Source organism: Delphinus delphis, chromosome 3 (genome assembly GCF_949987515.2).
Source record: "Delphinus delphis chromosome 3, mDelDel1.2, whole genome shotgun sequence".
In the NCBI taxonomy this organism is placed as follows: domain Eukaryota; kingdom Metazoa; phylum Chordata; class Mammalia; order Artiodactyla; family Delphinidae; genus Delphinus; species Delphinus delphis.
Genome location: NC_082685.1, coordinates 36,133,238 through 36,153,137, shown reverse-complemented (window position 1 = coordinate 36,153,137; position 19,900 = coordinate 36,133,238). Strand labels below are relative to the sequence as shown.

Here is a 19,900-nt window from a genome sequence, read left to right as displayed (position 1 = left end):
GGCTTGCTGAATGGATACAAAAACAAGACCCATATATATGCTGTCTACAAGAGAACAACTTCAGACCTAGGGACACATACAGACTGAAAGTGAGGGAATGGAAAAGGATATTCCATGCAAATAGAAATCAAAAGAAAGCTGCGGTAGCAATACTCATATCAGATAAAATAGATTTTAAAATAAAGAATGTTACAAGAGACAAGGAAGGACACTACATAATGATCAAGGGATCAATCCAAGAGGAAGATATAACAATTATAAATATATATGCACCCAACATAGGAGCACCTCAATACATAAGGCAACTGTTAACAGCTATAAAAGAGGAAATTGACACTGACACAATAATAGTGGGGGATTTAACACCTCACTTACCTCAATGGACAGATCATCCAAAAAGAAAATAAGTAACGAAACAGAAGGTTTAAATGACAGAATAGACCAGACAGATTTAATTGATATTTATAGGACATTCCATCCAAAAACAGTAGATTACACTTTCTTCTCAAGTGCACACAGAACATTCTCCAGGATAGATCTCATCTTGGGTCACAAATTAGGCCTCAGTAAATTTTAAAAAATTGAAATCATATCAAGCATCTTTTCTGACCACAACGCTATGAGATTAGAAATGAAGTACAGGGAAAAAACTGTAAAAAACACAAACACATGGAGGCTAAACAATACATTACTAAATAACCAAGAGATCACTGAAGAAATCAAACAGGAAATGAAAAAATACCTACAGACAAATGACAATGAAAACACGATGATCCAAATTCTATGGGATGCAGCAAAAGCAGTCCTAAGAGGGAAGTTTATAGCTATACAAGCCTACCTCAAGAAACAAGAAAAATCTCAAGTAAACAATCTAACTGTACACCTAAAGGAACTAGAGAAAGAACAAACAAAACCCAAAGTCAGCAGAAGGTAAGAAATCATAATGATCAGAGCAGAAAAAAATGAAATAGAAACAAAGAAAACAATAGCAAAGGTCAATAAAACTAAAAGCTGGTTCTTTGAAAAGATAAACAAAATTGATAAACCATTAGCCAGACTCATCAAGAAAAAGAGGGGGAGGACTCAAATCAATAAAATTAGAAATGAAAAAGGAGAAGTTACAACAGACATTGCAGAAATATAAAGCATCTTAAGAGACTACTACAAGCAACTCTATGCCAATAAAATGGACAACCTGGAAGAAATGGACAAATTCTTAGAAAGGTATAACCTTCCATGACTGAACCAGGAAGAAACAGAAAATATGAACAGACCAATCACAAGGAATGAAATTGAAATTGTGATTAAAAATCTTCCAACAAACAAAAGTCCAGGACCAGATGGTTTCGCAGGTGAATTCCATCAAACATTTAGAGAAGAGCTAACACCCATCCTTCTAAAACTCTTCCAAAAATTTGCAGAGGAAGGAACACTCCCAAACTCATTCTATGAGGCCACCATTACCCTGATGCCAAAACCAGACAAAGACACTAGAAAAAAAGAAACTTATAGACCAGTATCGCTGATGAATATAGATGCAAAAATCCTCAACAAAATATTAGTAAACAGAATCCAACAACACATTAAAAGAATCATACACCATGATCAAGTGGTATTTATCCCAGGGATGCAAGGATTCTTCAGTATACGCAAATCAATCAATGTGATACACCATATTAACAAATTGAAGAATAAAAACCATATGATCATCTCAATAGATGCAGAAAAAGCTTTTGACAAAATTCAACACCCATTTATAATAAAAAAAAAAAGTGGGCATAGAAAGTGGGCATAGAGGGAACCTACTTCAACATAATAAAGGCCATATATGACAAATCCACAGCAAACATCATTCTCAATGGTGCAAAACTGAAAGCATTTCCTCTAAGATCAGGAATGAGACAAGGATGTTCACTCTCACCACTATTATTCAACATAGTTTTGGAAGTCCTAGCTATGGCAATCAGAGAAGAAAAAGAAATAAAAGGAATAAAAATTGGAAAAGAAGAAGTCAAATTGTCATTGTTTGCTGATGACATGATACTATACATAAAGAATCCTAAAGATGCCACCAGAAAACTACTAGAGCTAATCAATGAATTTGGTAAAGTTGCAGGATACAAAATCAATGCACAGAAATCTCTTGCATTCCTATACACTAATGATGATAAATCTGAAAGAGAAATTATGGAAACTCTCCCATTTACCATTGCAAAAAAGAGAAAACCTTGGAATAAATCTACCTAGGGAGACAAAAGACCTGTATGCAGAAAACTATAAGACACTGAAGAAAGAAATTAAAGATGATACCAACAGATGGAGAGATATACCATGTTGTTGGATTGGAAGAATCAATATTGTGAAAATGACTATACTACCCAAAGCAATGTACAGGTTCAATGCAATCCCTATCAAATTACCAATGGTATTTTTTACAGAACTAGAACAAATCATCTTAAAATTTGTATGGAGACACAAAAGACCCCGAATAGCCAAAGCAGTCTTGAGGGAAAAAAATGGAGCTGGAGGAATCAGACTTCCTTACTTCAGACTGTACTACAGAGCTACAGTAATCAAGACAATATGGTACTGGCACAGAAACATAGATCAATGGAACAAGATAGAAAGCCCAGAGATAAACTCACACACCTGTGGTCAATTAATCTATGACAAAGGAGGCAAAGATATACAATGGAGAAAAGACAGTCTCTTCAATAAGGGGTGCTGGGAAAACTGGACAGCTACATGTAAAAGAATGAAATTAGAGCACGCCGTAACACTGTACACAAAAATAAACTCAAAATGGATTCGACACCTAAATGTAAGACCACACGCTATAAAACTCTTAGAGGAAAACATAGGAAGACCACTCTTTGACATAAATCACAGCAAGATCTTTTTTGATCCACCTCCTAGAGTAATGGAAATAAAAACAAAAATAAACAAATGGGACCTAATGAAACTTCAAAGCTTTTGCACAGCAAAGGAAACCATAAACAAGACGAAAAGACAACCCTCAGAATGGGAGAAAATATTTGCAAATGAAGCAATGGACAAAGGATTAATCTCCAAAATATATAAACAGCCCATGCAGCTCAATATTAAAGAAACAAACAACCCAATCCAAAAATGGTCAGAAGACCTAAATAGACATTTCTCCAAGAAGACATACAGATGGCCAAGAAGCACGTGAAAAGCTGCTCAACATCACTAATTATTAGAGAAATGCAAATCAAAACTACAATGAGGTATCACCTCACACCATTCAGAATGGGCATCATCAGAAAATCTACAAACAACAAATCCTGGAAAGGGTGTGGAGAAAAGGGTACCCTCTTGCACTGTTGGTGGGAATGTAAATTGATACAGCCACTATGGAGAACAGTATGGAGGTTCCTTAAAAAACTAAAAATAGAATTACCATATGATCCAGCAATCCCACTACTGGGCATATACCCAGAGAAAACCATAATTCAAAAAGACACATGCACCCCAATGTTCATTGCAGCACTATTTATAATAGCCAGGTCATGGAAGCAACCTAAATGACCATCGACAGACGAATGGATAAAGAAGTGGTACATATATACAATGGAATATTACTCAGCCATAAAAAGGAATGGAATTGGGTCATTGAGATGTTGATGGACCTAGAGACTGTCATACAGAGTGAAGTAAGTCAGAAAGAGAAAAAGAAATATCGTATATTAATGCATGTATGTGGAACCTAGAAAAATGGTACAGATGAACCGGTTTGCAGGGCAGAAGTTGAGACACAAATGTATTGCACAAATGTATGGACACCAAGGGGGGAAAACCGTGGTGGGGTGGGGATGGTGGTGTGCTGAATTGGGTGATTGGGATTGACATGTATACACTGATGTGTATAAAACTGATGACTAATAAGAACATGCAGTATAAACAAACAAACAAACAAGCAAGTAATACTAAACTTTCTTTGGGTTATTTGTATGGAAATATGTTAATATAAATGTTTCAGACATTACATGAAATTTCTAAAAATCTTATATGTTCTGGTATAATGTTATAAGTCATAATTCTAGTTATTACTTTAAAATGTATATCTCAGAAATAACTAAATTTCCTTGTCAACTGCATTATATGAACTTTCATCAAATCTTTAACCGTGGTCGTTTTTAAGTCTTTTGTCATTTACAGACAGTTCCGGGTGTACTCTGATGCTTTTGTAAAAATGTTCCTATAAAAGGGTTTCATCTTCAAGGAATTCATGGAAAAGACTCTGACAAGTACAGGTTTCTGGTAACTGACTATACTGCTGAAGTGAATGAATAAGCATTTTCAGAACTCTCATGGAAAACTGATGAATTCATAAAAGTGCTAACAAAAGATCAAGATAAAAAAATTAATTACATGGGACTGAGTGAACTGATGAGGATGATTATAATTTTTGTGACTTTTTGTTTGAATTAAAAAAAAAGGAAGTCAGGGGGCTATAAAAATAAAAATAACAGCTTTTTATAGAGTTGTGTCCATCATGGTCATACTAAGTATTATTGTATATTATTATAACTAAAACTTATAAAACTTCAGTATTTTCATATATATGAAAATTGTATTTATTTGAGAAATGGAAAATACATATAAAAGAATCTAAAATTTACTTTAGCAGTGGGAGAAATAATCAGGTACATCAGAATTTAGTTCCAATTCTGTCTCCGTACTATATTGGCTAGGTAATCGTTGACAGGATTCAATCTCTCTGAAATTAATTTTTCTCATCTTGAAAATGTCGTTAATTCTACTTCTAACGGTGAGTGTCCAATATCGAGGGTCAAATATCAAAAGGGAGCTGTGTAGTACAGTGGTTAAGGACGTTGCCTGATGTGGGAGAAGGATTTACATACTTAACATTGATGAGGTTGAGTAAAACCCTCTAGCCCTTAATTTGAAGTATCAGCATAATTCTTGATGTATTTAATCTTAAAAAAAAAGTCCTAGTTCTGTTCACTTAAATGCCCTAGAAACAATGATTAACCCAATAGCAAAAAGTACCTCTAGCATGTACTTACTATGACTTCTAAACGCCATTTTTCTATCGAAAGGGACTAGATTTGTCAAAGACTACTGAGGTCATGGCAAAAGAACTTGGAAGCCAATTTGAAGAAGTTCCCACTGGCTAAAGATGGGATACTCAATAAAGATAATAACTGCAATGATTTGACATACATCAAACATGTTTTAATCCAGGAGTTCATATCGATACTAAGAAAGAAAAACTCACTGGTCAACTACGGAGGATGTTAGGGAATCAAATCATTGTTTTAAAACTGGTAAATAAAAGGAAAGGAACAAACATCCTGCCTTTATAGAGGGTAGTGCACAGTAACCAAATACTTGATGAGGGGAAATTCCTCTTTATACATGAGTTAGAGTATCGCCATTTTGCAAATCCCAATTGAATTAATGGATCTAAACAATGATCATCAATGACTGCTTACACTGAAAAAAGACCACCAGACATTTTGTACCTCAAGATGGTAACACACTTTATTTCCTATGGTGTAATGTTAACATAAACATGCACACAAACACAAGTCTAACCTGAGTCTAATTTAGGCACTAGATCCAACCACCAATTTATAGAAATATAGTGGGTAGGAAAACAAAATGGAACCACAAGGAAACAACACAATCAGCAGAATCCAGACTATGGGAAATTTTATGGGACAAACAACTTGTTTTATTCAGCAGCAAAAACTAAATATGCAAGGGGGAAAAAAAAAGCTGATTAGGGAACCTACAGAGTAAAAGAGATTTAAGAAAGTAATCTTAGTATTTGGCCTTATTTTGATCCTTATTCAAACAAACTGGAAGTATTGAACACTGACTTGGAAGTTGAGATCAAGAAATTACTGCCACTATTTTAGGCGTGACAAAGATAGAACGGTATAATTTTAAAAATCCTATTCTTGACAGATAGATAATGAAATATTTACAGATAAAATGCTGGGTATTGAAAAGACATGCTTCAAAATAATTAACAGAGAGAAGAGGGTGGGGATCTAGATAAAACAAGATTGGTTATGAGCTGATCGTTGAAATGTGGTGATGAGCACATAAAAATTTATCATATTATTCTCACTTTTGTATATACTTGAAAATTCCCATAATGAAAAGTTAAAATAAAAGAACTCTTCTTGGGTTTAAAGCTGAGCTCAGTCCTTTGCTTGCAGAGTTAGTGAACTGTTCTTGCTTCATTTGTCAAATGCGGATAATCAAAGTGCCTGTCTCATAGGGTTTTTTAGAAGGAGTAGAAAGAAATAATAGGTATGAAACACTTAGAAGAGCTGTTTATGGCACATAGTATGTGCTCAACCAAGTTACCTATTGATACTGTTTATTATTATTATTATTGTGTATTGTTACGTAGATGCAGTCCCATTATAAAATCCAGCAGGAAAGAGGATTCTTCTCTGGTTCTCAGGGCAGACAAGTTGAATGGACAGGCAGAGACTTTTTGTTTCATTCAAGATGCATCATCACTGAACTGGGATGGTGATAGATAATTCCCCACCCCACCTCAACTCCGTAGGTAAAGTGCTCTCCTGTCTAAATACGTTAAATCAGCACACACATTCACTGTGGAGGATCCAGGTTACAATGGCTCTTTTTAGTTGAGCAAATGGCTTAAAAGCACTAACCATCAGTGGAATTCAAGCTTGTTAAAAGGCAGAGTCAATTAAGAATCTTTAACGTGTGCAATAAAACAGATAGGCACAATTATTACATTAATCAAAGATGCTCTAGGCCCGTGCTTTCCAACTTCAATTGCACATGAATCACCTGGGGATCTCTTAAACTGCAGAGTCTGGTTTAGTTTGGGGCAGGGCCTGAAATTTTGCATTTCTGACAAACTTTCAGGTGATGCTGAAGAGGCTAGTCCATGTCAACTTGGTGTCCCAAGTTCCTTGTTACTGGGAAATGATCTGACACACACTTCAGTAGGATTTGGGCTTCAATGGTTTGGATAAAAGATAACTAGGATAATTGCTCTGAAATACTAATTGGAAGAATTCATTTCTGATTCTTTGGCTTTGGTAAATGTTCCATCTACCAAAATAAATGACACATACTTATTTTCAGGTGTTAAATCTCTAGTGCCCATCTTGGAGCCCCTTTAAAGAAGAGATTTTACTAAGCGGGGGGTGGTGGAAGAAGGATGGATTGGGAGTTTGGGATTAGCAGACGCAACTATTATATATAGAATCGATAAACAACAAGGTCCTACTGTATAGCACAGGGAATTATATTCAATATTCTTTGATAAACCATAATGGAAAAGAATATAAAAAAAGAATGTATATATGTGTATAACTGACTCATTTTACTGTACAGCATAAATTAACATAATATTATAAATTAACTATACTTCAATTAAAAAAAATTAAAAAAAGAAGACATTTCAGGTGTCAAAAATGTCCCCAAAGAGAAAACTGTACAATTTTTTTTTTTTTTTTTTGGCGGTACACGGGCCTCTCACTGTTGTGGCCTCTCCCGTTGCGGAGCACAGGCTCCGGACGCGCAGGCCCAGCGGCCATGGCTCACGGGCCCAACCGCTCTGTGGCACGTGGGATCCTCCCGGACCGGGGCACGAACCCACATCCCCTGCATCGGCAGGCGGACTCTCAACCACTGTGCCACCAGGGAAGCCCCAGAAGTGTAAAATTTAATTCTCTAATGAAGTTTTCTTGCCTGCTTTGCAGACCTCGGCATAATCCTAATTTTGTATTCCTTCCCTTTCTGTCCTTTTCCCAGCAATGGGATGTAGGAATAAATATTTCAAGAACAGGTCAATAATGTTGTGAATGCAAAGATGGCCCATCACGATAAAAGTTCCGACTGAAAAAAAAAAAACAACAACCCTGAAACCTGACTTGGTCTAAGTTGCATTCTGGGAAATGGATTTTGAAACTAACTCTTTGGCAACCTTGAGAATGATGTGCTGTGTCACAGGAGAAATATCCTTTTGAGAAGCTCTCTCATGTTTATAATTTTCCCCTGAACCTAGACAGGAAAGGCAAGGATGAGCTGTCTAAGCCATGAGGATAGTCAGCCTCTCGGTCATTCCTCACCTGTTGTGATCACGTGTGTTCCACACAATGTAGATTAATGTGTTCGAGTTTCCATATTAAGGTGAAAAATTATTGTGCCCCAAATGGTTCTGAGGTTAAATAAGTTTGGAAAGCTCAGGGTTAAAGAAAGTTTAACTGGCCTCCTTCCTCTAGGTCTTCTCTGAGACCTTAAAATATTCATGGACATTGGAACCTCCAAGAGGGGTCCACAGGACTTCTGCCTCCTAATCAGATTTGACCACACACCTTTTTTAGTTTTTTAAGAACTATCTCTTGAGATAAGGATTTGGCAGACTCCACCTTGAGAAGTGCTGATCTAGGGGAGCTGGGACAAAGTTTGTCTTATTGACTTTCAATGAACAGAACACAGCAGTGAAAATGGTTGTGGGTATAGGGTGTGGGGTTGGGAGTTTCTAGAAATCTCTGAGGTTAGTAAAAACCCCCTTTTGGCAAAATAAAAGTCTCATAGCCAATAGGAATAACAAGCTAAAAAAAGTCATTAATACTAATTATTTAAGATATTAAATTTACAAACCACATTTGCAGGTGTTCAAAATCTTCTCTGAGACAAGTGGTGAATTTTGCCTTTTTTGTACCTTAGGGTTTTCATCTGTCTAATGGAGTAGTGATGTCCTCCTCACAGGATGGTCATGAGGACAAAGGACAATATGGGCAAAACATGTAAGACTCCTGTAGATGGTGGCTTTACTCCCATTATTATGATGAGTGTTTTTTGGAAGTAACAGCTTCCCTTTATTATACAGGTTTTTGATGAGCTAGTGGTAGGTTCATATTAAGATCATCTGGGAGAACATTTAAAAAATATGCATGCCCAGACTACTACTCAGTCCCCATGAATCATAATTTGGTGATAATAATGGGGAAGGATGCATGTATATATGAAAAAGTTTCTCCCTGTGATGGTTATGATACATCCAAAACACCTTCAATGCATTTAAGGCAAATTTCTAAATTGTGATCCCACCTCTCCTGTAGTAGGCCTGGGATATGGTCCTTGGAATCAAAGGTTTCTGTGGTTAAATAATTAGAAATATTATATACTAGTACCTTCCCCCCCTCCCCCTTTATTAAAGTATCTGAGAAGTTCTGCAGTACACACTATTGGAAAACTTGTAACCTATTGCCTTCTGATCTTATTTGACAGTGCAACACGTATTTTTCTTGCAACTCTCATCAACATCTTTGTTCAACACTTTTGAGAAATATTATATATAGAGTTAGTCAGAAGAGAATTCTATCCATATTCAGAAATATTTTTGCACTGAAGACATAAGGGAGAAGCAAGATCGCACAGAGCAGCTAAAATTCCTCCTCCCCAGGGAGCTGGCTAGGCCTGCTTTTATTCTTCCTGCTGCTTGTTACTTACATGTGGAAAGAATATTGAAAACGATAAATGTGTGTTTTCAAGTAAGCAATTCTGGGTAAAGTCTGGGTGAGAGTCAAAGGACCAGGGAGGTGAGCTACTGCAAACCTTAAGAGCTGAGACTGGACAAACTTGGCTTTGAATCCTGGTTCCAATACTTCCCAGCTTAGTGACCTTGGGCAAGTTACTTCACATTTCTGTGCCTCACTTACCTTATAAGGGCTTTACAAAAGTGCATTATTATTAGTACTATTTATCCCTGTTCTTATAGAAGTGGAAAAGCACATTTAAGCAAAGTGAGGGGGAGAATCAAGAATTGAAATAGAATAGAGAATTCTGGAAACTTTCCAAATCAAATAAATCTTGTTCCCTTTACAAGTGAATTTATTTATTTATTTATTTTTTTGGGTAAATCATTACACCAAGTACCCTATGAGAATTCAGAGTTAGAGTTTGAGAGATGTGATTAACTTGAATTGGCTGGTTTATAGCAGTGGAGCGTGAATGACCCTTTCATCCAGCTCTTCATTCTAGTCAAATCCCAAACTATCAGACTAATTAATATACAAGAAACAGCTTGGGAGCTGCTGCCAATGGCAAAAAAGAGAAGGGACTGGGTGAACCTCAACAGCGCCGAAATAACTGCCCGAGAAAGAGAATAAAAGACTCAGAGTTGTGGTGAGGATGTTGGGGTGGGCCGGCTGAAGGGTAGATTTACAAACACACACACGTTTTGCTGCTCTCAGAACTTAAAAACAACAACAACAACAAAAACCAGGGCTTCCCTGGTGGTGCAGTGGTTAAGAATCTGCCTGCCAATGCAGGGGACACGGGTTCGAGCCCTGGTCCGGGAAGATCCCACATGCCGCGGAGCAGCTAAGCCCGTGTGCCACAACTACTGAGCCTGCACTCTAGAGCCCATGCACCACAACTACTGAGCCTGCGTGCCACAACTACTGAGCCTGTGTGCCACAACTACTGAGCCTGCATGCCACAACAACTGAGCCCACACGCCACAACTACTGAGCCCACAAGCCACAACTGAGTCCGTGCACCACAACTATTGAAGCTCAAGCGCCTAGAGCCTGTGCTCCACAACAAGAGAAGCCCCCACTCACTGCAGCTAGAGAAAGCCTGTGCACAGCAATGAAGACCCAACACAGCCCAAAATAAATAAATAAATAAATTAATTAAAACAACAACAAAACCCAAAACCCGATAGAATAGAATAGAAAGTTTCAGAGTCCTTTGCACGTAGTATGACTGAGGCGGCAGTTTTATACACTCACACACATACCCACATGTGCATGTGGATAGGTGTGTTGTGCGATATGTATTTCTTATTGTGAGTTATGGTTAAAAAAGCTTGAAAACCTTTGCTCTAGAGGGCAGCCCACAGGGCCCTGAGCCAAGAAATAGACTGTTATTTTGTGTCTAGAATGGCTTTGTGAGCTTACCCAGATTCCACCCTACACTTCTGTAAACACTGGGATGATTGGGTGAGTGTGACAAGGACAAGCAAAGGAGAGAAAACTCAGACGCCAAGTCCCAGGGCAGTGATTGACTCAATAGAGCCTGGGCACCAATGGGAGGACTGAGCCACTATCACAACCACAAAGCAAGATGCCGGCGTGGTGGTCATGGTAGTTTCCATTCCCATTGTAGGAACTGTAGCTGAGGTAGCAGCAATAGACCATTTATTGTGTATCTACAATGCAGCAAACCCTCTACTTTGTTCTTTACTTTCCTTGTCTCATTTGAATCACACAGTAAAACTTTGGGGGAGCTATTATTACTATTCCCATTGTAAGGATGAGAAAACAGAGTTCAATCATAGAAAAGCGATTTTATGAGAACTGTTCATCCGGGGCTTTGAGAGAGGCAAAGTGAGGTATGATGAGTGGCCTTCTCTTGAGACGTTTCTGTCTAGATAACGAAACGTTAGCTCATGAGCATCTCTGAGGAATGAACCACTTGCCTTCCTTCTTCTAAATCCCCTGATTCATCCGTTTTCTCCCCAGCCACAGGCTGTCAGGATGAAGAGGAGTGATAGAATTTTATTCTTTTCCATGCATAGAGCAAGGTACCAGATGGGAAATCAACCCTTTCAAGGGGAATTTTAATTGAAAACTGGAATATCACACCCAGTTTCGATCAGTCAACACATATTCCCTATGCACGCCACTGATATTTACTGCCAACTATTTACTGGTCTCTTACTATGTGCCTAGCTTCATGCCAAGTAATTCATGTACATATTATTTTATAATCAAGCAGGACCTTATGGGGCCTTTTGGGGGCTGACCTCTCCCCCATATTCCCTGCTTTAGCTCCTTTGTGAAGTACCTAGATAATAGTATCTGATGCACATTTCCTGAGTTGTTTTACAGACATGAAAACCCCCATCAAATGGAAGATGTTAAGTACTTGATGACCATGAGCACATAGCCCCAAGACCTACTGGAGCCTGTGGATTGATAAACCCTGTGACACCACCCTGTTCCCTCACCATCAATCAATCAGAGAATTGTGCACGAGGAGATCACATACCCTGTGACCCCCCTCCCTTAGCTGGCCTTTAAAAATGTCTTCCTGAAACCCATCAGGGAGTTCAGTCTTTTTGAGCGCGAGCTGTCCCAGACTATTTGTATGCAGGCTTACAATAAATGCTGCGTCTCCTTTACTACGACCCAGTGTCAGTAGACTGGCTTTACTGCACGGGGGCACGCAGAAGCAAGTTTGGCTCAGTAACAACTCAGCCTTCAGAAACACCCTATGGAGAGGGTACTATTTTTGTGCCCATTTTCCAGATGAGGGAATGAAGGTGTGAGAGGGTGATAACTTGCCTTAGGTGAGACAGCGAATAAATGGTGGGGTTGGACTTTTGAGTTCAGCTCTGCCAGATGTAGAGCCTGGTCTCTTAACTACCAGACAATCATGATTCCTCCATGATATCCAAGGTATCACACACATAAAGTGGGGATTAAATTAAAATGTTGATGATCACTCCCTGGCCTTAAAGAGGTTTCAGTACTGTTGAGAAGGTAAGACCTACACGAATGGTAAAATAGTTAATGGTACCTTGCTGCTTTTATGCTGCAGTCAAAGGAGTACTAGCAAAAATTCATGGAGGGAGAAATTGCTGAAGCTGAGCTGGGCAGGATGAGCCAGGATTGGATACGCACAGAAAAGTGGGTTGGTCTCAAGAGTAATTGAGCAGATACTAGACTCCTCGGTTTAGAGCAGAGAGCACGGTTTCTTCAGTTGAATGGAGGGGGTCTCCATTTAAGGACTCTGAGGCCTTCAGCAAGTTATTTACCTTTCCCAAGCCTCAGTTTCCCCATCTGTGAGAAGGGGATGATATCCATCTCAGAGAGTTGGTGGGAAGATTAATTGTACCTAAGTGCCTGGGAAAAGGAGGCATCTACTACCTTCTCCTCTACACACCAGATTAAATCCAGTTTCCCAGTAGAGCTGGCTGGCACCTTCCCTTTGCCATTCAAGTTGAAGATCTTAGAAAGAGCCCTACCTGCTGTGTGAAGCCCTTTACAACACGTCTCTGCTTGAGGTTTGTCTCTCCATCCAAGTTGGAGGTTTCCAGATGACAGATCCCACTGGGGTCCGAGGAAAAGAGGAGGAGTATGTCGGCTGGGATGATCTCATTGCATTGCATTTGGATGAAGTCCCCCACTTGCACATCCTTCCAGCACTTCTGCGTGTAGCTCTGCTCTTTTCTGGGGTTGGAGAAAGACAGGGGTCAGAGTGAATGTTAAAGTTCTCCAGAACATGAATGAGTGAATGGAAAAGGTCCCCCTGCACCTAATATCCTCCAGTCAGCCTGTCACAGGACCGCTCTGTATTCTACCTTGCCCCAGATGACCACTCTCATCATCTCTAGAAAAGCTAAGCATGATCTACAGAATCTCACTAGTAAAGATCCCTCCTTATGACCATGTAGACTTTTGATTGACCGTCGGCTATCGACTGGTTGCTGTGCTCAGCCCTTGCTTCCTAGCAGGAGAAAAAATTTAAAGGAGAAGGTGATTATATAGTCATATTAACATAGTATTCTTAATATACATCACTTCCTAGAATACCCAGTTATCACTGTAGAAAGCAGAGTCACAAAAGAATGGAGTATAGGAAAGACTGCTTCTGGTTATGGGTGGAGAGCAGCAGTGGGAAAGGTGAGAATATAGACCATTGCCTAGGAAGATCTGCAGTGGTGCTGAAATAGGAAGCAGGGAATTAGGAAGATGGCACCCGGAACTTTGATAGGATGGGCCCCACAGTGATCACAGGATCAGAGGGCTAAAGAAATCTGAGAAAATGATGTACTTTCTCTTCCTATCCAATTTATCAAGCTCAGGTAATAACAGGGGCAGCAATTGTGAATTTAGCATTTCTACCGTGCCAAGCACTAGGGTGAATTAATACTTGATTTAATTGCATAATAACTCACTGGAGGAGATGTTATACCCATTTTATAATGAGGAACTTGAGGGTTCAAGAGAAATTTCCCAAGGCCTTACAGAAACAGAGCTGAACCCCGAGTCTGGGTCCAACTTGACACCAAACCCAGTTTTCACTGCTTGAATATCCTACCTCCTGGAAATCATTCCCCTCTTTCCTCTCCAGTGGAACGGCAGCATCAGCTTTTACAGCCCTTGCAGAAGGACTCGCTACTCCCCAAGGCAATACATCCGTTTCCAAGAGCCTTCATTTTACGAAATTCTTCCTTCTGATTAGCCAAATATTGAACTAATTCTGCTCTCCCAGGCAATCTGATTTACTCCATCTTCTACCATTAAAAAAAATATATATATATTTTAATGAATTCATTTATTTTATTTTTGGCCGTGTTGCATCTTCGTTGCAGTACGCGGGCTTTTCCCTACTTGCAAGTGGGGGCTATTCTTCGATGCGGTGCGCGGGCTTCTCATTGCGGTGGCTTCTCTTGTTACGGAGCACGGGCTCTAGGCGCCTGGGCTTCAGTAGCTGTGGCTCATGGGCTCTAGAGCGCAGGCTCAGTAGCTGTGGCACATGGGCTGAGTTGCTTCCAGGCATGTGGGATCTTCCCGGAGCAGGGCTCGAACCAGTGTCTCCTGCACTGGCAGACGGATTCTTAATCACTGCGCCACACAGGGAAGCCCTAAAATAATACTTTAAAGTATTCATCGGGTGTCTTCTGAAGCCTTTTGGACTTGCCAAGTCAAATTCAACTTTCCAAGTGCCCTCAATTATTCTGTGTGACACAGTTTCAAGATCTGTCTTAGAGGTGAGGGCTCTTCTGACTAAGGCTGTGTTTGGAAATGTTCCTCTTTAAATGTGGGATCTGGGACCAAACCAATATTCCACATGTGGTCTTTTAAACTAAGTCCAGCTGGCTTGCAGCTGGTTGCCTCTGAGCCCAGCCAGGCCTGGAGAAGCAGGCTCTCTTTTGCTATTTTTCTCCACTGATGCTGAGCCTCTCTGGGCATGTTACTGATTCTGTTTTTGTTGGAATCTGAGCTGCCCTGGGCATGACAAGACCACTCTTCCACGGAGAAAGAGACGTGACGAATTTCACTTTTCTCCTCTGAGTTCGTAAAAGTCCTTGAGGAGGATAAGGGTTTGATGCCTTTCTCCTTTCTTTGGCGGCCCTTTAGAGAACCCCAAGCAAGCCCTCCTAAGACCCCATTTTCCTTGTCAAAAAGATCCTTTCAAAGGAATCCCCCAGTTTCCTGAAATAGATGCACATCCATCTGGAAGACTTTCGGAAGGCCAACCAAGGGAAGGTCTGATCAGAGTCTATAAAATAATCAGGGATTACAGTTAGGGAGCAGTCTTGTAACTCTAAAGACCCACAGAGTTCTGTGGAAGTGCCCATGCTCTAGGGAGCCCAGTGCAGCAGCCACTGGTCAACCGTGGGCAGTATCACCCAAACGGGGACCACTTCTGAGCATTTTGTGGGCAGTGCATCTGTAGCTTTTTTTTTTTTTTTGCGGTACGCGGGCCTCTCACTGCTGTGGCCTCTCCCATTGTGGAGCACAGGCTCCGGTTTTTTTTTTTTTTTTTTTTTTTTTTTTGCGGTACGCGGGCCTCTCACTGTTGTGACCTCTCCCGTTGCGGAGCACAGGCTCCGGACGCGCAGGCTCAGCGGCCATGGCTCATGGGCCCAGCTGCTCCGCGGCATGTGGAATCTTCCTGGACCGGGGCACGAGCCCGTGTCCCCTGCATCGGCAGGCGGACTCTCAACCACGGCGCCACCAGGGAAGCCCCATCTGTAGCATTTTAATAATAATAATTCTTTTAATGGAAAAATGATGTAACAGGTTTCTAAGCACTTTTTCATTCCATCAACTTATTTTAGAGCAGCTTATCATCTGCTCTTATTTTTTTATTTTTTATTTTTACCATGGAAAATAGAGACAGTCCCCCCAGATCTGTTTCTCACTGCCATTTCAGAAAAACATTTATCTGTTGATTCGGGGAAGAATTTTTTTCTTCAGAGCAGCCTTGGGAACACCTGTTAAATGTCCAAATATGAAGCTACTTAAAGAAATTGGAATGGCAGATACTCTCCATTGGAAAAGGAATCTTGTATGGTGAAGGAGGGAGGCTTTCTCTAGTGCTTTTTTTTTCCTTTTTGAGAGGGCACTTAAAGAAAAGGATCCTTGAATATTACAGCAAAATTGCTCCAAGGAATAAAGGATTATCGCTCAACTTGTCCTTACTCTTCTCCCCTTTGACTTCTGCCCTATTGGGTAATGCCTTTGGGGATGGCCCACCATTGGTTGCTTGCTGTAATCTCAGCAATCTGGCCGGTATTGAGATTGGATTTAATGAGAACACCTTTGACTCTGAGCAATATCCTGACTGCCAACACTTCCAAAGCACACTGGTTCAAACCAGAAGGTTTGCAAAAGCTAGTTGGGAACGCTACATACATAGACATACCGAAGGCAAGGCCAATGCACCGCCACCCGTGAACACTGAAATTCATTTTCTTCCTTCTAATAAAGGGCTCCACTGCATATTATGGGATGTAAATTATTAATGGGATGGAAGATGGATGTTATGCAGATGAACTTATGAAATATATGTGTGTATATATGTATGTGTGTGTGTGTGTGTGTGTATGTATATATATTTATGAGCAGTCACTTCTGTGAGTTTGGCTGGAGTGCTGTCTTGTCAATTCCCATAATGATGATAGGTATCGCGAGGTCAATGGAACCACACAAGAAGCTATAAGTCAGACTGGTCTCTGTTTTCTTTCTATTATTCTTTGGGTCCCTGGGAGGTCCTGTCCAGTACTGCTGTCCCGTTAATAATCACCTGTCTTTCCTTTAGATGTAATCTTCTCTTCCATAGGATGCAGTGGTGAAGGGACACTCTTCGTCCCTGTTGTAGGCTTACCCTCCCCTAAACAGAGATTGCCCATCTCCGGGTCACGCTCAAACAGAGGCACATATGCCTCCAGGCACACATCTTGTCGTGTGTGTCCAGGAGCACTGAAGCTATGGGAACAACATGATTTTTGGGGTGTTCAAAATTTTTTTGGGGGGGGACATAATTTAGTAATTTAGCTGGTACAAAATTTGAAGAATTATATATTTATATTGACCCAAATGTAGTAATATTATAGAATCAGAGTCAGATTTTATAGGAATTTTGGGATAAGAACAAGTGGCATCAGGGACATTTCCTTCTTGCACTGGGTTATTCTGTGCTGGTTTCCTGATCCTCTGGGGGCCCACTTTGCAGCACCTCCTCAACTGCAAAGTGGAAGGTGGAAAAGGCAAGGGTACATAGCTCCGGGGTTGGGGCGTCCAGTCCGAGGAGGTGCTGAGTGGCTGAATCCAGCTGAGGCAGAAAAGCGGCGTGCTTCTGCATTGAGGGATGCCCAGATGTGGCCACAGCTGGCTGGGAGCCACTCTGAGGAGTCATTCCCCGGTTAATCCAGCCCGTTCGGAACAGCTGCCATGGGTGGACACATGCACACACTCCTGGTCATTTCCCTGCTCAGTGAGTCCACACCTGGGAACTGATTGCTATTTTAGTTTTGTGGCATGTTCACTGCTGCTTAAAAATAAGACAAATCGACATGGCTGGGGACGAAGACTCCATCTGGCAGATTCTGCCTTGGGGAGAAATTAAGTGGTGCAGCGCTAAATGGCTTTCTGAGAGGAGATAGGGCTTATTAAGAGGTAAATAAACAGCAAGAGAGGTTTATAACCAACTGGATCCTGTGGGGAAGCAGGTGAAAGGGGGGGAATGGAGGAGGAGAAGGTGCTTAAGCTTCCATTGCTCAAGTGCTATGTGGGTTTTGTAAAAAGGGTTTCAAGGAACTAGAGTAGAGGGCATTTATCAGGAAGCTTAGTCGTCTGTGGGATTTCCCATTCAGTGTAGGATGATGGGCTGACCTGGGCTGTCCTTCAGGAAGCTGGAATGTCAGGCCCAGGATGGTCAGCATCGCTACCGCAGGGTGAAAGGGGAAGCCAGTGAGAATGAGTGCAGTCTAGGGATTAAGAGTGGGTTTGAATCTCAGCTTCACCACTTACTACCTGTGTGACTTGGGGAAGTTACTTAATCTTTCAGAGACTCTATTTCTTCAGTTGAAGGTAATACGTGTATTTGTCTCAGAGAGCTATTGGAAGGATTAGTGACATGATGCATGGAAGGGACTGAGTTCTTGGTTTTGCACTTAGTAAGTACTTAATGAATACAAGCTTCCTTTATGATGTTGATGACAATGATTGTTAATGTTATGGTGAGGGCTAACCGCCACCGCCAGCCCCAGCATTTTCTTCTTCGTGCCATTGGGGTCCCCGCTTTCTGTCCGTGAGTACATTGCATGAATTGGGCTCAGGCACATAATGTGCAAATACAAGGAACTTAAAAAATCCAAACATTTTCCCCAAGTCCAGAAAAGAAGGACCCAAATTCAGCCCACTGAAGACCAAGGGCTCTGGATGCTGGCTACTGGGCAAATTCCCAGAAAAATATATCGTTAAGATCAGGGCTGCCCAGCAAGTTCTTTGTGGATGTCGACAAACTAGTTCCAAAGTTTATATAAAGAGGCGAAAGACCCACACTAGCCAACTCGATATTGAAGGAGAGGATGGACACTACCCATCCTCGAGACTTACTATAAAGTTACAGTAATCAAGACAGTGCGGTATTGGCAAAAGAATAAACAAATGGATCAATGGAACAGAATAGATAGCCCAGAAATAGATTCACATAATTATAGTCAACGGACTTTTGACAACGGAACAAAGGCAATACAACCAAGCAAAGATAATCTTTTCAACAAATGGATATCCACATGCCAAAAAAAAAAAAAAAAAAGAAAGAAAGAAGAATCCACAGACCTTACACGCTTGACAAAAATTAACTCAGAATGCATCACAGACCTAAATGTAAAATGCAGAACTATAAAACTCCTAGAAGACAACATAGCAGAAAACTTAGATGACCTTGGGTGTGGCGATGACTTTTTAGGTAAACACCATAGGCACTATTCATGAAAGAAGTAACTGAGAAGCTGGACATCATTAAAATTAAAAATTTCTGTTCTGTGAAAGACAATGGTAAGAGAATGAGAAGACGAGCCACCATCTGGGAGAAAATATGTGTTTTGCAAAAGACACGTCTGATAAAGACTCATTATTCAAAATATAGAAAGAAAAAACACACTCAAAACTCAACAATAAGAGAACAAACAACCCAATTAAAAATGGACAAAAGATCTGAATAGACATCTCACCAAAGAAGATATACAGATGTCAAATAAGCATGAAAAGAGCTCCACATCACATGTCATCAGAGAAATGCAAATTAAAATGAGATACTGCAAAATACCTATTTGAATGCCCCGAATCGTGAACGCTAACACCACCAATTGCTGGTGAGGAGGTACAGCAAGAGGCACTCACACACTGTTGGTAGGAATGCACAACGGTACAGCCACTTTGAAAGACAATTTGGTGGTTTCTTATAAAACTAAACGTATTCTTACTATACGATCTAGCAATCACGTATCCTATTTACCTAAACGAGTTGAAAACTTATGCCATGCAAAAACCCACACATGTATGTTTATGGCAGCTTTATTTGTAATTTCCAAAACTTGGAAGCATCTAGATGTCCTTCAGTAGGTGAATGAATGAACTATGGTACATGCAGACAATGAAATATTATTCATAGCTAAAAAGAAGTGAGCTATCAAGCCATGCTGAGACATGGAGGGAACTTACATGCATATGGCTAAGTGAAAGAAGCCAATGTGAAAAGGCTACACACTGTATGATTTCAACTGCAAGACATTCTGGAAAAGGCAAAACTATGGAGACAGTAAAAATATCAGTGGTAGCCAGGAGTTGGGAGGTCGGTAGGGATGCACAGGTGGAGCACA

At 40.4% G+C, this 19,900-nt stretch overlaps 1 protein-coding gene across 1 annotated transcript in view; it reads right to left on the bottom strand.

Annotated features, from left to right (window-relative positions):
- ATP10B (ATPase phospholipid transporting 10B (putative)) overlaps nucleotides 1-19,900 on the bottom strand; it is a 122,680-nt gene that overhangs the window by 91,287 nt on the left and 11,493 nt on the right. The window contains 1 exon segment of the mRNA XM_060006814.1: nucleotides 13,028-13,232. Within this exon segment, the coding sequence (XP_059862797.1) occupies nucleotides 13,028-13,232 (205 nt within the window).